General features: G+C 42.6%; 1 protein-coding gene across 1 annotated transcript in view; it reads right to left on the minus strand.

Moving 5' to 3' along the window:
- The window catches only part of LOC145359884 (V-set and immunoglobulin domain-containing protein 2-like), a 34,934-nt gene extending 20,587 nt beyond the window's left edge, over positions 1 to 14,347 (minus strand). Inside the window, exons 1-2 of the mRNA XM_080214710.1 lie at positions 14,184 to 14,347; positions 2,440 to 2,603 (exon numbers count right to left, since the gene is read on the minus strand). Of these exons, the coding sequence (XP_080070836.1) occupies positions 2,440 to 2,603; positions 14,184 to 14,238 (219 nt within the window). The 5' untranslated portion in view covers positions 14,239 to 14,347. The remainder of the gene's footprint in view (positions 1 to 2,439; positions 2,604 to 14,183) is intronic.
- Positions 14,348 to 14,923: the final 576 nt, after the last annotated feature.

Genomic DNA, 14,923 nt, shown 5'->3' on the forward strand with positions numbered 1-14,923 from the left:
ACATGATCCTGCCATGAGCAGGAAACCCCCTCCCCCTATCCTGGAGCTGTTGGGTCAGATATTTCAGTAATCAATTAATTGATACTTTAACAGCCTATTTCTGTATTTCTCAGATGGGGAGTCATTGAGCAATAAAATTGACAGGCTGAAAAACCCTTAAAGAGTGAAACTGTATCGCTGCTGCCCTGTCTATGTGAAAGGTTTGTGCTCCCAGCTTTTGTTCAGTGAGTGTGATTTCATTGCCTCACTGGCTACTTAACAATGTTCCAGCAGCTATTTCACTCACTTTGCTAGCCTTCCCAGGTCTCCTTTCTATTGCTGTGTGGCTGCTAATGCCTGGAAGTAATATAGCATTCAATTCCTCTGATCCCTGCCAGGATCCTTTCAAATGGACATCATTCCATTGACAGTTGTGAGTCATCATCACACCTACCCTGCACACTGTGATTGGTTGGGAAAGCCAGAAGCTGGATATTAATACATTGATTGCGTTAAAGAGCTGTGGCAAAGCCCAATCCAGCAATAGTCGGGTTCTGGAGCCCCAGCCAGTCACACCACAGCTCTACCAATCCCAACTCTGCTCTGAAATGCACGAGTCTCATTTGTTAAAATTCCACTCCATTTCTCACAGACTTAAACTCGAATTATTGACCCACAATATTATACATGCCCACAAATGTATCATGGGAACATAGCACGTAGGAGCAGGAGAAAATAAGTTGCCCTCTGAGATGAAAATTAATAGAAGATAAGATTTCAAATCAAGGTCACAAGACATGTTTAACCAGCCCCCTGACTCTATTTGAAAATCATAGAATCCCTATAGTGCCAAAAGAGGCCGTCCAGCGCACTGAGTCTGCACCAACTTCTGAAAGAGCATTCCACACAGGCTCTCCCCTCTGCCCTATCCTAATAACTCTATGCACTTATCAAGGCTAATCCACCTAACCTACACATCACTGGACACTAAGGGGCAATTTAGTTTGGCCAATCCAGCTAACCATCTTTGAACCCTGGGAGGAAACCAGAGCAGCTGCAGGAAAACTGCACAGACACAGGAAGAACATGCAAACCCCACACAGACAGTGACCCAGGGCCGGAGTCAAATCTGGATCTCGGGCTCTGTGGGACAGCAGAGCAGACCACTGTGCCGCCCTGGATGTTCTCCTGGCTAAATGTCCAAACTCAACCCCAACTCCGCTAGAAGGGAGAAGTGGGAATTTAACTCTTTCTACCTGGCAATAGGTAGACAAGACAGTCGACATACTGTTTACCATTGACATGGAGATTAGCTGGAAGTGGGAGATGGAGAGGCCATGAGACTCCTCAGACGACTCTTGAATTTATTAATTCGGGTTCATATTACTTAAATACAACTCTCAAAGTCACCTTTATGTCCAGCAGTGGCTCTCCCTCTCAATAGAAATGGATGGAAAATGGAAACCCTCATGGATAAGTAAAAATCTGAATTGTTGTGGAGCCGAGAGGATTGGCAGCTTTCCTTTGAGCAGCACAAAAATATTTTGGGCAGCTGCCATCCTGAGCTGCTCTATCCCCTTACATATTCCTAAAACTCTCTCCAACCCTTCTGGTCCGGGTGACTTAACTTGCTGCTGCTAGGCAGGCTCCACAAAACCCAAAATTGCTCCAAACCAAATCTGCCAAATTGCATTAGGTGAAAGGAAAATAGTAGGCTCCATTTAAATTGATTTCAGCCATGAAAATGAACTGCAGCTCCCAGACAGTCGACCTGCTCATTGCAATAGCCAACTAGGCAAGATTTACAATTCTCCCTAGAGTAACTGGCCATTCATTTTATTGTTTGTGGGGTCATGCTTTATGTAAAATGGCTGCTGCATTTGTTGACATAAGAATGGCTACATTTCAGAGTACTTCACTTGTATATTAAATCATTTGAGATGAAAGATGGAACTTTATTTATATAGCACCTTTCGTGTCCTCAGCATGTGTTTGCAGTCAGTGAAGCACTTTCTCACAATTGTAATGGAAGATATGCTGCAGCCAATTTGTTCTTAGTGATATCCTACAATCAGGAATGTGACAGTGTCCAGATATTTTGGGGGTACTAGCTGAAGAATAATCTTGTTCAGCATCACAGGGACAATTCCCCTGCTTTTCTTTGAAGTAATGCTTTGGTATATTTTAAAAGAACCTGGATTTTACATTTTGTCTGAAGGGCGGCACCTCCAACAGTGCAGTCCTCCCTCAGTACTGCGGAGTCAGCCAGAATTTGTGCTCAAGTCCCTGGAGACGAGTTAATCCCACAAGATACGAACAGAGATATGGGAGAATGCTATTATCTGAATCAGGGCTGACACCCTTGGTCGAGATACAATTCTTCCTTTCACACTCCTTTAGGCTGGCCAATAGTTTGTAAGCAAGAAATAAGTGTGTTTTAAAATGGATATCAGTTCTTACCTTCTCTGCTTTGGCATCTGCTCTTGGGCCTGGTGCAAAGCGCCATTCAAGAGAAAACATGGACTCAACATATGTCCTGTAAGTGCAGTCAAGTGTAGCATTGTTGCCAACATTCACTACCACATTTGGCTGATCTGTGGTTACAGATATGGCCTGTATTGCATCTGTGAAAGCAAATTGGAGGAAGTTAGATTTCAGAATAGGACTTTGGAAAACATACTGGGCAGAATTTTATGGCCTTGCTCATCCCAAAACCATAACAAGAACTCAACCTTTCCATGGTCTGCCCCTTGCCCACTCCGATCTTGTGCCCATTCTCGTAATCTAAAGACTCTTATTCCTGCCCCATCGTGGCGAGTTCCCCCATGGTGGATGTGAAGTCTATTGGCTTCAGCAGGATTAGAAGATCCCACCAGTAGGTAGAGCCGGAACATTTTGGTATTTGTATCCTCCACAGCAGCATGAATTTAACCAAACAGGGCCATAGTCTAAAAATACCCACAGTTCCAGGATTAATCTGACAGTGGCCTGTTAATGAGTTGTACAGCAGCAACACTCAGCTGCAGTGCTGGCTTGAGTACAACAACATTCATACATTTCTTGAAGCAATGGAAGATCCGACCCCTTTCTTCCCAATTTTCTCCTTCCTCTGATGTTGTCTGTCAGGCTGTCAAATTTTAATTACCTTCCAGCACCTGTTGAAACAGACAGCCAATCTAATCACATCAATTTGCCCTTGAGGTTGAGAGGTTGCTTCAGGTTAAGAGGATCTTCCTTCACCAAATATGGGGTGGGCGCAGTTCACTCTGGCATGATCAAACATTAAGAAGTCTGACAACACCAGGTTTAAGTCCAACTGATTTATTTGATAGTAAACTCCCAAGCTTTCGGGGTTTGCCCCTTCATCAGGTGAATGGAGAGTTCTGGCCTCAGACAGAGCATATAACAGCACAGACAGTTTACAGATTACTGATTAGAATGCGAGTCTTTACAACTAACCTGCTATTCAAGTCTTAAAGAGACCAACAATGTAAGTGGAAGGAGGTGCTTAACGCTCCTTCCACTCACATTGTTGGCCTCTTTAAGACTTGAATAGCACGTTAGTTATAAAGGCTCGCATTCTAATCAGTAATCTGTAAACTGTCTGTGCTGTTATATGCTCTGTCTGAGGCCAGAACTCTCCATTCACCTGACCAAGGGGCAAACCCCGAAAGCTTGTGAATTTACTATCAAATAAATCGGTTGGACTTAAACCTGGTGTTGTCAGACTTCTTACTGTGTTTACCCCAGTCCAACACCGGCATCTCCACATCATGACCACACATTCCCACTTTCATTGGCCCTTGCCCATGACATAATGAAGTTCATGCCCATAATGACAAGAACCTGATTTTAATACATTTTAATAAATTTCCATATCATTTACGAGTCTCATCACCAAATTATTCACCCTTTATTGAATATTCATACTTTGCCAACATCATGTCTTGTCGGCAAGTTTCTTGACAGTCTTTTTTTAATGGAAACCTGTCAAGGGGATTTCTTCACACAAATGCCAGGCAATGACTATCACCAATAAGAGATAAGTAAAAGGTAATAAAAGATAAGTAGAATCCTCCTGGTGAGAAACATGGCCAGGCTGTGTGTTGGGAATGCCCCTGGCACAGCTTGGCACTGTCAACCTGGCAGTGCCAATCTGTGGCAGAGGGCAGTGTCAGTGGTGGGCCCAAATGGGATCCCCATGAGGTGGGGGGGGTGCGGATAGGAGGGCAGGGTGGAATTTATTTATGTGCGTGTGTTGGGGGAGGGAGGAGGTGGGGAGAACTTTCTGTTTGGATTTAAAAAAGGCACCCTGATGTCTGTGCAAATGCCTTTGCTAAGAATCCCCACCCCACCAGAGTGACCATAGAAACCCTGCTCACTTTTAGTTTAGCTGTCAAAGTGTGAATGTTCCAGGAGGGCTACACACCAGTTTTCTCACCTGACATGACGCATTAACAAATTCTGGTAAGATCCACCTCCCCCTCCCCCTAACTTTTAAATAATTCCAATGGTCTGAATTGGTGGGAGGGATATTTTGCTCTGTGACAATCCTGTTTAAGTATTGTGGACACAGAAAAACAGCTTATATTTGTTTATACACACATTTACCTTGGCATTTTGACTGCAAACCTCTCAGTTTCCTTTGACACACTGTGGAACAGGTCAGCTGATTCCCATAGCATTGTCTGTGAAGACAGACCCTGATAACATGGTGGTCACTGGGTGAGGTGTGGCCAAGAGATTTGGTACTTTATGTAGATCTAAATGTTTGCATGAGATTAGCTGTACTGTAGTATTTAGTCCATCTGTGAAAAACATGTAGCCATATAATATGTGGAATTTCATTGTCAAGAATCAGTAGGAAGAAAAAGAGGACTTTGTACCTCAAAAGCAACATTTGTGAATCCCACCGATTCCATTGTAAAATCTGGTTGTGACTGCAATCATAGGGATCAGGTGATGATGGATTTCGCTACCAGTTTACAAGATTATTCGATCCCTCGCTATATTATGTAACCACTCTCAGGAACTTAGTCCTCTGTGTGAAAATTTACACACTGAGCTGGTTATACTGGTCACATCTCCTCAGCTGTTTCAAACAACCTTTGGGAATAACCTTCAGAAATCATTTCACTGATAAGTGTGTAAATAATCTTCTGTTTATACCTTGCAGTAGAACCATACTATCTGTCATTTACTTTGAATATAATCCCTCAAGAAATACCTTTGTTGGTCAGTCATGTTTATTCCTTTTCCCTCTCCCAGTTCACAAATTACATGGCAGCCTGGGGATGTTTAAGAAACTGAGAATGGATTTTACAATGTGATGATTCCTCTACAGATTCTTTATTCTCTCAATGACTCAAAGCGTAAATCAAACTCCTTTTGTACTGCGTTAAGTACATTGGTCCCTCCAAAGCTTCTTGATGTTTTGCATGTTGTAAAGTAGCAGCACATTCATATACAAAAACATATATAAATATACGAATCAGGAGGAGAGTAGGCCTCAAGCCTGCTCCATCACTTAATAGGATCCAATAGTAATCTCAAATTTACATTCCACCTACTCTCTAAAACCTATCATCCCCTTTCTTACCACAAATCTGTCCACCTCTGCCTTAAAGATATTCAAAGTCTCTGCTTCCACTATCTTTTCAGGAAGAGCCCCAAAGATTCACAGCCCTCAGAGAGAAAAGCTTGTCTAATCTCCATTTTAAATGGGTGACCCCTTATTTTTAAACAGTAAGCTATAGTTTTAGATGTTCCACAACAGGAAGTATCCTCTCCACATTCACCCTGCCATGACCCATCAGGATCTTGTATGTTTCAATCAAGTTGCCTCTTGCTCTTTGAACTCCAGCAGATACAAGCCTAGCCTTTCAAACTTTCCTAAAAGACAGACCATCCATTACAGGTCTTACTCTGATGTGGAAATGGCAGTGTTGGACTGTGGTGTGCACAGTAAGAAGTTACACACATCAGGTTAAAGTCCAACAGGTTTGTTTGAAATCACGAGCTTCTGGTAACTGTTCCTTCATCAGATGATGAACTAGGTCATCACCTGATGAAGGAGCAGCATCCAAAAGCTTGTGATTCCAAATAAACCTGTTAGACTTCAATCTGGTGTTGTGAGACGTCATACTCTGGTAAACATTCTCTGACTTGCTTCCAACTCATTTACATTCTTCCTTGCTTAAGGTGACTAGTACTGTACACAGCACTCCAGATGTGGTCTCACTAACACCCTGACAACTGAAATTTTAAGTCACAGAAATTTAAACACAGATCACACAAACAATAAAAACACAGGCCACTCTAACAATGCAAACACAGGCCATATAAACATAAGTCACACTTCAGGGAGTGTCCTCGGCCCAACAATCTTCAGCCACTTCATCAATGATCTTCCCTCCATCATAAGGTCAGAAGTGGGAATGTTTGCCGATGATCACACCACTCACGACTTCTCAGGTGCTGAAGCAGTCCATGTCCATGTTCAAATGCAACAAGATTTGTACAATATCTAGGCTTGGGCTGACAAGTGGCAAATAATATTCGTGCCACACAAATGCCAGGCAATGACCATCACCAATAAGAGACACTCTAACCACTGCTCCTTAACATTCAATGGTGTTACCATCACTGAATCCCCCACTGTCAACATCCTTGGGGTTAACATTAACGAGGAACCCAACTGAACTCACCACATATACATAGTGGCCACAAGAGCAGGGCAGGGGCTAGGAATACTGCAGTGAGTAACTCACCTCCGACTCCGCAGAGCTTATCCACCATCTATAAGGCACAAATCAGGAGTGTGATGGAATACTCTCCACTTACCAGGATGGGTGCAGCTCCAACAACACTCAAGAAGCTTGACACCATCCAGGACAAAGCAACAAGTTTTATTGGCACTACATCTACAAACATCCACTCCCTCCACCACCGATGCTCAGTAGCAGCAGTGTGTGCCATCTACAAGATGCACTGCAGCAATTTATCAAAGATCCTTAAACAGTACCTTCCAAACCCACAGTCATTTCCATCTAGAAGGACAAGGGTAGCAGATAAATGGGAACACCACCACCTGCAAGTTCCCCTCCAAGCCACTCACCATTCCTTCGCAGTCGTTGGATCAAAATCCTGGAATTCTCTCCCTAACGGCATTGTGGGTTGATACACAGCACATGGACTGCAACGATTCAAGAAGACAGCTCACCAGCACCTTCTCAAGGGCAATTAGGGATGGACAATAAACGCTGGCCAGCCAGTGACGCCCATGTCCCAAGAATGAATAAAAAAAACACAAACACAGGTGGCACAAACAATACAAACACAGGTCACATCAGCAACACAAACACAGGTCACATCAACAGCGCAAACGGCAGTCACACTAACAACGCAAACAAAGGCCATGCAAACAATGCAAACATAGGTCACACCAGCAGCACAAACACAGGTCACAACACACAAACATACAAACTAGGCTAGGTAGACCATTTGGCCCCTCAAGACTGCTCCATCATTCAATAAGATCATGGCTGATCTCTACGTGTTGAGTTCCACTTTCCCCATCTATCCCCGATAACCTTAGATCCCCTCCCCTACCAAGAATCTATCTACCTCTGCCTTAAAAATATTCAGTGACCCTGCCTCCACTGCCTTCTGAGGCAGAGAGTTCCAAATCACACAACCCTCTGAGAAAGAAATTCTCTTCTTCTTTGACCTATAAGGGTGATCCTTTTTTTAAAACAGTGTTCCCTAGTTCTGGGCTCACCTTCAAAAGGAATGACCCTTTCCATGTTTATCTAGTCAATACCATTTAGGATCTTATATACTTCAATCAAGTCACCATTTTCTCTTCTAAACTCCAGTGGAAACAAGCCCAACCTATCCTCATTAGGCAACTCACTCATTCCAGTTATCAATGTAGTAACCCTCTATGGAACTGTTTCCAATGCATTTATATCGATCCTTAAATAAGGAGATCAAAGCTGCACACAGTATTCAAGATGTGTTCTCAAAAATGCCCTGTATAACTGAATCATTATAATTTTCTTTGAGGCACAGGCCACTATACGTCTAAAAAAGGTATTTTAAGCATGTTCTTTGCAGTTAAAAGCAGCTCTGTTTTTTGTTTCATTTTGGCAGTGAGATGCCTAAACTGATGTCCTTTTATTGTTGCTAGAGGATACAACAGGCTTTTTGTTTATTTTTACTTTGGCCTAATGCACTGTTCTGGAGTTTACGATTGTTTTTGAATTGTTGTGGGAAGAATGATTGACAGGTCACATGGAACAGTTTGTTTTCACACAAGAGAACTTCACTTTCAGTTTGGTTAATTAGAAGCCGTTAGGACTGCAGGCTGCAAGCAGCATTTCTGTGTTTCTCCCTGGTATTGGAAATTTAGCTCATGATGGCTGACTAGCTAGTAACAAAACGCAAAGAGTGCGTCTGTCTCTTGAAGTATGCTGAAAGTTCCAGGGTCGAAAAGCCTCAGCATTTTTAACTCACCATCCAAAGTATGGTGTTGCAAAGCTGCAAGATTCAGCATCATGTGGGCATATGTATTTTCTGTGCTAAACTGAAACCAGAGTGTATGTTAGTAAGAATGGTGTTTTGGAACTGTATTTGTAACTGTTCAGGTACATACAACATCGTGATTTGTTTTTCTTGTTTGTAATTGGTAAAAGTTCTTGCTAATTTTCTATGTATTAACTGTATTCTTAAATAAACTTATTTGATAAAAATTCCCCAGTGGGTCATTTGAATCATACCTGGAGTGAAACATCTTATGCTTACCTGTGCCAGAATTCAAAGGGCAAAACTTATGATCTAGGTTGACTTCATGAAATATCTTAGAGTTTCTGACCTGGATTATAACAATAACATCCTTTTAAGTTCAATTCCTCTCATAATAAAGGATAGCCTTCCTTTCTGATTACATGTTGTACCTACATACTGATATTTTGTGACTCATGGACTAGAACATCTAAATCCCTCCACACCTCAGCATTCTCAACTAATGTTCTGGGCACCTGGGTTTGAATCTCGCCACGGCAGCTGGTGAAATTTGAATTCAATAAAAAATATCTGGAATTAAGAATCTGCTGATGACCAAGAAAGCATTGTGGATTGTTGGAAAAACCATCTGGTTCACTAATGTTCTTTAGGGAAGGAAATCTACTGTCCTTATCTGGTTTGACTCCAGATCCATAGCAATGAAAGTGACTCTCAACTGCCCTCTGAAATGGCTGAGCAACCCATTCAGTTTCAAGAGTAACTATGGATGGCCAATAAATTCTGACCAGCCAGCGACACCATGTCCTACAAATGAATAAAACAAAATTGCAATTCTTCTCCATTTAAGTAATACTCTACTTTTTTATTCTTCCTGCCAAAGTCAACAACTTCACGTTCTCCCATTCCCTCTGCCAGTTTTTTGACCACTTACTCAATCTATCTATATCCATCCGTAACCTCCATATGTCATCTTCACAACATGCTTCCCACCTACCTTTGTGTTGTCTGCTAATTTAGCTGCCATGCCTTTGCTCTCCTTATCTTAGTCATTGATGTAAATTATAAAAAGTCAAGGCCTATTTATGCCAACTCCCTATTTTCTGCCATCTAGCCAATCTTCAGTTCAGGCTATGTTACCCTCTGTACCAGGATCTTTAATTTTTTTCAATAACTTTGATGTAGTACCTTAGTAAGTCTTTATATTTGTCCACAGCACCCATGGGAGACAAAAGAGCAGCCATGATCCCCTCTCTCAATCACTTGCTGGGATGTACATATTAAGATTGGAAAGTAGAGTCAACTCTCAATACACAAAATGTCCTCAGGAGTTACCGTCTGGACTCGCACATGTAGAAGGACGGGAAGACCATATCACCTTCAGGCAGAGGAAGGGTATAATTGGGAAGGCAGGAGTCAGTTCTGCCATTGCATCAAGAATTTGCAAACTGTACTGAACTCCAGTCAGCACAGTAACTGAGTGTTGGTGAGATACAGTACAACTTACAAGAAGAGGCCACAATTTAGGAATTGTTTCACAGTGGGGAGTATTTTTGGAGCATGACTATCTTTAGTTAAACCTGTGCTGCTACAAATTGACTGAAGAGCAATGCCATGTTAATAATGTAGTGAAAAGACTCTGCTCTCAGCTGCAGGATGTGCCCCAATTCTGCCAGGCAAAATTCTGTGCTAAGAAATATTTATAGCAACTCCGGTGAAGCAGAGATTCTTCATCTCCTCAGAATTCTACTTCATTACATTCTTCCAAACTGAGGTAAATAATTAATGGTATTGAGTTTGCTGATGACTCAGTGTGCTATTGAGGTAAAAATCCTAAATTCAACTCGTAGACTTTACAGAATAAGTGATCATAGGATGGTAGTGAGCAGGTGTGACGCAAGGAAGTTCCACATCATAATATCAAGGGCAAATATGTCACATCTCATGAACAACTCCTGAAACATAGTCCCTGCTGCTATAGAGGTGAATGAATAGTAGTGTAAGTGGGTCAGAATTGGGTTATAAGGTCTCCAGGCCAGGCTGATACTTTATGGAAAATGCAAATACGCTGAACAAAGAGAGGATCATTATTGATGGAATGCTCCACATTGCAAAAACCTGTCAAAAGTTCACATTAAGAGATGGAAATTGGACGGGTTGATAATGATCTGCTTGTTTCTTTGTTGAAATCAGAGCCTATCATAAGACACCATTTACAATAGAGATGGCAGGCATTTGCAAAACAATGAAGAGGAGCTTCCTAAATGCCAGTGTGAAGGAGCAAGTATTTAAGGGTTTCTTCAGCTTAAGTATATGGGCAACGCTCATGGGCAGAATTTCACACTCCTCCATGGAAATGTGGACATTTTGGCTGGGAAGGGGGAGCATGAAATTGAAAGAACAGGATTCCATCTGGGTTGCCATCTAGTCCAGCTGATTTTGCACTGGGGCATGAAGCCTGCTCTTATCCCAGTTGCAACTCATAAGTGAGGCAACGGTACTAGCATGCGTTGCTCTATTTAAATATTTGAATAACTTGTTAAAAGAACTCGCACTAGGTTTTGCATCTTTGGTCAAGACTTTGTCAATAGTATGAGGCTCATGCACAAAATCTGGCACATCAGAAGTCCCAGGAACAAAACTGTTCAAATAGCCCTGCTCCCCCACCTCTACTGACCCACGTACATCCTTCTGCTCAGGTTTGCTCTACTCATCAGTTGCTTTGGTTGGTAGTCTTCTATTTTAAAATGTGTTTGTTTATTTTCACCTGCTATCCCTTCTCTTCATTATTTGTGGACACCCCAAGTGGATTACACAGACCAGCAATGAGGGGGGGTCCAATTTCATTAAGAATTGGGATGAGTTTGGGCATTTTATGGAATTTCCCCTTGGCTGCCACCAGTCCAGTCTATTCCAGCTATTTGATCCCTATTGGTTAGTGCAAGCATAGGGACACCAACTGTGATGTTGACCATCAACATAAGAACATAAGAAATAGGAGCAGGAGTAGGCCATCTAGCCCTTCGAGCCTGCCCCGCCATTCAACAAGATCATGGCTGATCTGAAGTGGCTCAGTTCCACTTTCCCGCTTTCTCCCCATAACCCTTAATCCCCTTGCCTACCAAAAACCTATCTATCCGCGTCTTAAATATATTTAGCGAGGTAGCCTCAACCACTTCAACGGGCAGAGAATTCCAGAGATTCACCACCCTTTGAGTGAAGAAGTTCCTCCTCATCTATGTTCTGAACTGTCCCCCCCCCTCCTTAACTTGAGGCTGTGCCCCCTAGTCCTGCTGTCCTTTCTGAGCGGAAAGAACCTCTCCACCTCTACCCTATCCATCCCTTTCATCATCTTATACGTCTCAATGAGATCCCCCCTCATCCTTCTAAACTCTAACGAGTACAAGCCCAGTCTATTCAGCCTCTCCTCATAGCTCAACCCCCTCAACTCCAGTATCAGCCTAGTGAACCTCCTCTGCACTCCCTCCAAGGCCAAAATATCCTTGCGCAGGTGCGGCAACCAAAACTGCACACAGTACTCCAGCTGCAGCCTCACCAGTGCCCTGTACAGTTGCAGCAAGACCACCCTACTTTTATATTCAATCCCCCTCGCTATGAAGGCCAGCATCCCATTTGCCTTCCTGACCACCTGCTGCACCTGTAGGCTGGGTTTTTGCGACTCATGCACAAGGACCCCCAGGTCCTTCTGCACCGTAGCATGCTGCAGCTTTTCACCCTGTAAGTAGTAGTCCTTTCTACCATTATTCCTACCAAAGTGGATAACCTCGCACATGCCAACATTGTATTCCATCTGCCAGGTCCTCACCCACTTGCTCAGCCTATCTAGATCAACATCCATCACCTCTTGATATTCAATGACATTAACATCACTGAATCCCCCACTATCAACATCCTGAGGATTACCATTGACCACAAACTGAAACTGTCTAGCCATATAAATACTACAAGGGCAGGTCGGAGGCTGGGAATCCTGCGGTGAGTAACTCACCTTCCGACTTCCCCAAAGTCCGTCTACCATCTAAGAGGAACAAGGCAGGAGTGAGATGGAATATTCTACATTTGCTTGGGCGAGTGCAGCTCCAACAACACTCAAGAAGCATGACACCATCCAGGACAAAGCAGACCACTTGACTGGCACCTCACTCACAAACATTTACACACTCCATCAACAATGATACCTGGTTCCAAGGTTGACTGGCAGAAACTTATTGTGCTATGTTATGGCAGTTGCCCTGCGTCATTGACCAAGATAAGGGTTCTCTCACTCTCCTGTTGAGTCAGAGTTTCAGTTAGCTCACTCCTTTGTGTATTACAGTTAACCTGTAGGTGTGTGGGTTATTCACCTGCGTGTGCATGTTTTGAGTTTTAGCTACTTTATATTCTTCCAGTCCGGGGGTCATGGTCCTTCACACCATTACCAACAAGTCCCCTTCTAAGCCTTTCACCAACCTGACTTTGAAATACGGTGCCATTCCTTCACAGTTGCTATGTGTAAATTCTAGAACTCATTCCCTAACAGCACTGTGAATGTACTTACATGACAAGGACTACAGTGTTTCCAGAAGACAGCTCACCGCCATCTTCTGAAGGACAATTAGGAATGGGCAATTAACATCAGAGATGCCCACATCCCATGAAAGAATGAAAACAGTATGTGATTATATATGTTGAATGTAATATATGTCCCACACAATATAAATGCAAAAGTGATTAGACAATAATCTAACAAGAACGTTCCAGCATTTTAAAACTAAACATTGGAGCAACCAGTCTCATCATATAGTTACCATCTGTAACGATAACAACTCTCATAACTGTCAAAAAGCAATGGTTCAGTGCGAGCTTTATCCACAGTTACTTCATTGCTGAGTGAATGTAAGCCTACTTGTGACACTAATAAACAAAATTATACATCTTAACAGGATTTAGGAAGCAAAATCAAATACGCACTTTCCGATACAGCGAGAGTAAGTCAGGGTAGGGTATACTTAGAGCGAGTATCAGCAAATCATCCTCTATACAAAGGGTACTAAACAGGTAAAACGTCTATAAAAACAAAAGATCATTTGAGGCCAGGATATTTGAAGCTGAAGTGGGGAAATGTTTGGGTTGCTCTCCTGGAAGAGCGAGGCCAAATGGGCCAAATAGATCCTCCTTCATTCAAACCTGCCAGTGACCAGCGCACAGCATAATGGAGAATGATTTGTTAAGTAAATAGCTGTTGCGCACATTTGACTTCCCTCCTTCCTGTAATAGCCCCGGTTGAATAAAATGGAGCCAAAAAGCCTTCCAAATGCTGGTCACTAACAGTCAGCACTAACACCCATTTCACTCTCTTCAATGGCAAAACATTAGATACTTGTGATCATGGTGTTACTTGCTCCCAATGTCCCAGTATGAATTTGTGGGTGTCGACCACAGCATAAACACTAAATTCCCTTTGTTCTCCTAGAATTTGTTTTTACTTTGTTTCTGCGAATGGAGTCCAAAGGAAAATTTACCTTCCCTTCCACCTAGTGTAAAATTGGTGACAATTCTGTGACTGGCCAAATGGCAAATGACTTGTGAATCTTTTAACCGTGCCACTGCTGTCAATGTGAGTGTGACCTTGTGATTGGAAACAACATTATTGCGCCCATGAGTTATTGAAAGCGACTTACCGAAATACAAAGTGAGAAGGAGCAAACAAATGAACGGAATGTGTTTCCACAGCATGCTAAGGGGCGCTTGATCCGATGTAGTCTCAGTCCCAGTCCTCTCCCTTCCCCTGTCCAAATGGACTAACAAAAATGAAACTGATTTGCGTCATGATAAAGGACTTTATCTCTCCCATGCCCTGAGCAAATATTTCACTAAATGTTTTCATCAGTCTGACCTGGGGACTGAATTGAACGAATGGCACAGCCAGTTACTCATTCACCAATCTCCAAGCTTTGAGACTTTTGGTTCATTACTCGAAGCGATCCCATTGAAAAAACCTGAGTTGAAATAATTAACAACATTTTAGAGTATTGGTGTTAATTGCCAACTAATAAACCACAATGCGGCAAAAATTTAACTGGTTACAATGACTGATTATGAGGCGTGATTAATCTTAGTAAATAGCAGGAGTGGTATTGATCAAAACTGCCTTTCAACAATTAACTGTGAATCACTTTACAAATTACAGCATTACTGGTTGAGTTGAGTTTGGGATGACTTAATGGAAGGTCACACATTCCTCCTTCTATGAAGTAACCCTATTTAACTTCTGAATGATGGCCACGATTCTCCCATTGCGACCCGCAACTTCTCTGTTGGGTCACAATGGGAGGCACTTGTCTCCAGCCTTGAACAGGGATTTCTGCATGCACTGTGAATGCATGTGCATCTCCCAGAGCTGGAGAACAGTCACCGGTCA

The sequence above is a fragment of the Carcharhinus amblyrhynchos genome, chromosome 29, assembly GCF_965287045.1.
Source record: "Carcharhinus amblyrhynchos chromosome 29, sCarAmb.v2.hapA, whole genome shotgun sequence".
NCBI lineage: Eukaryota > Metazoa > Chordata > Chondrichthyes > Carcharhiniformes > Carcharhinidae > Carcharhinus > Carcharhinus amblyrhynchos.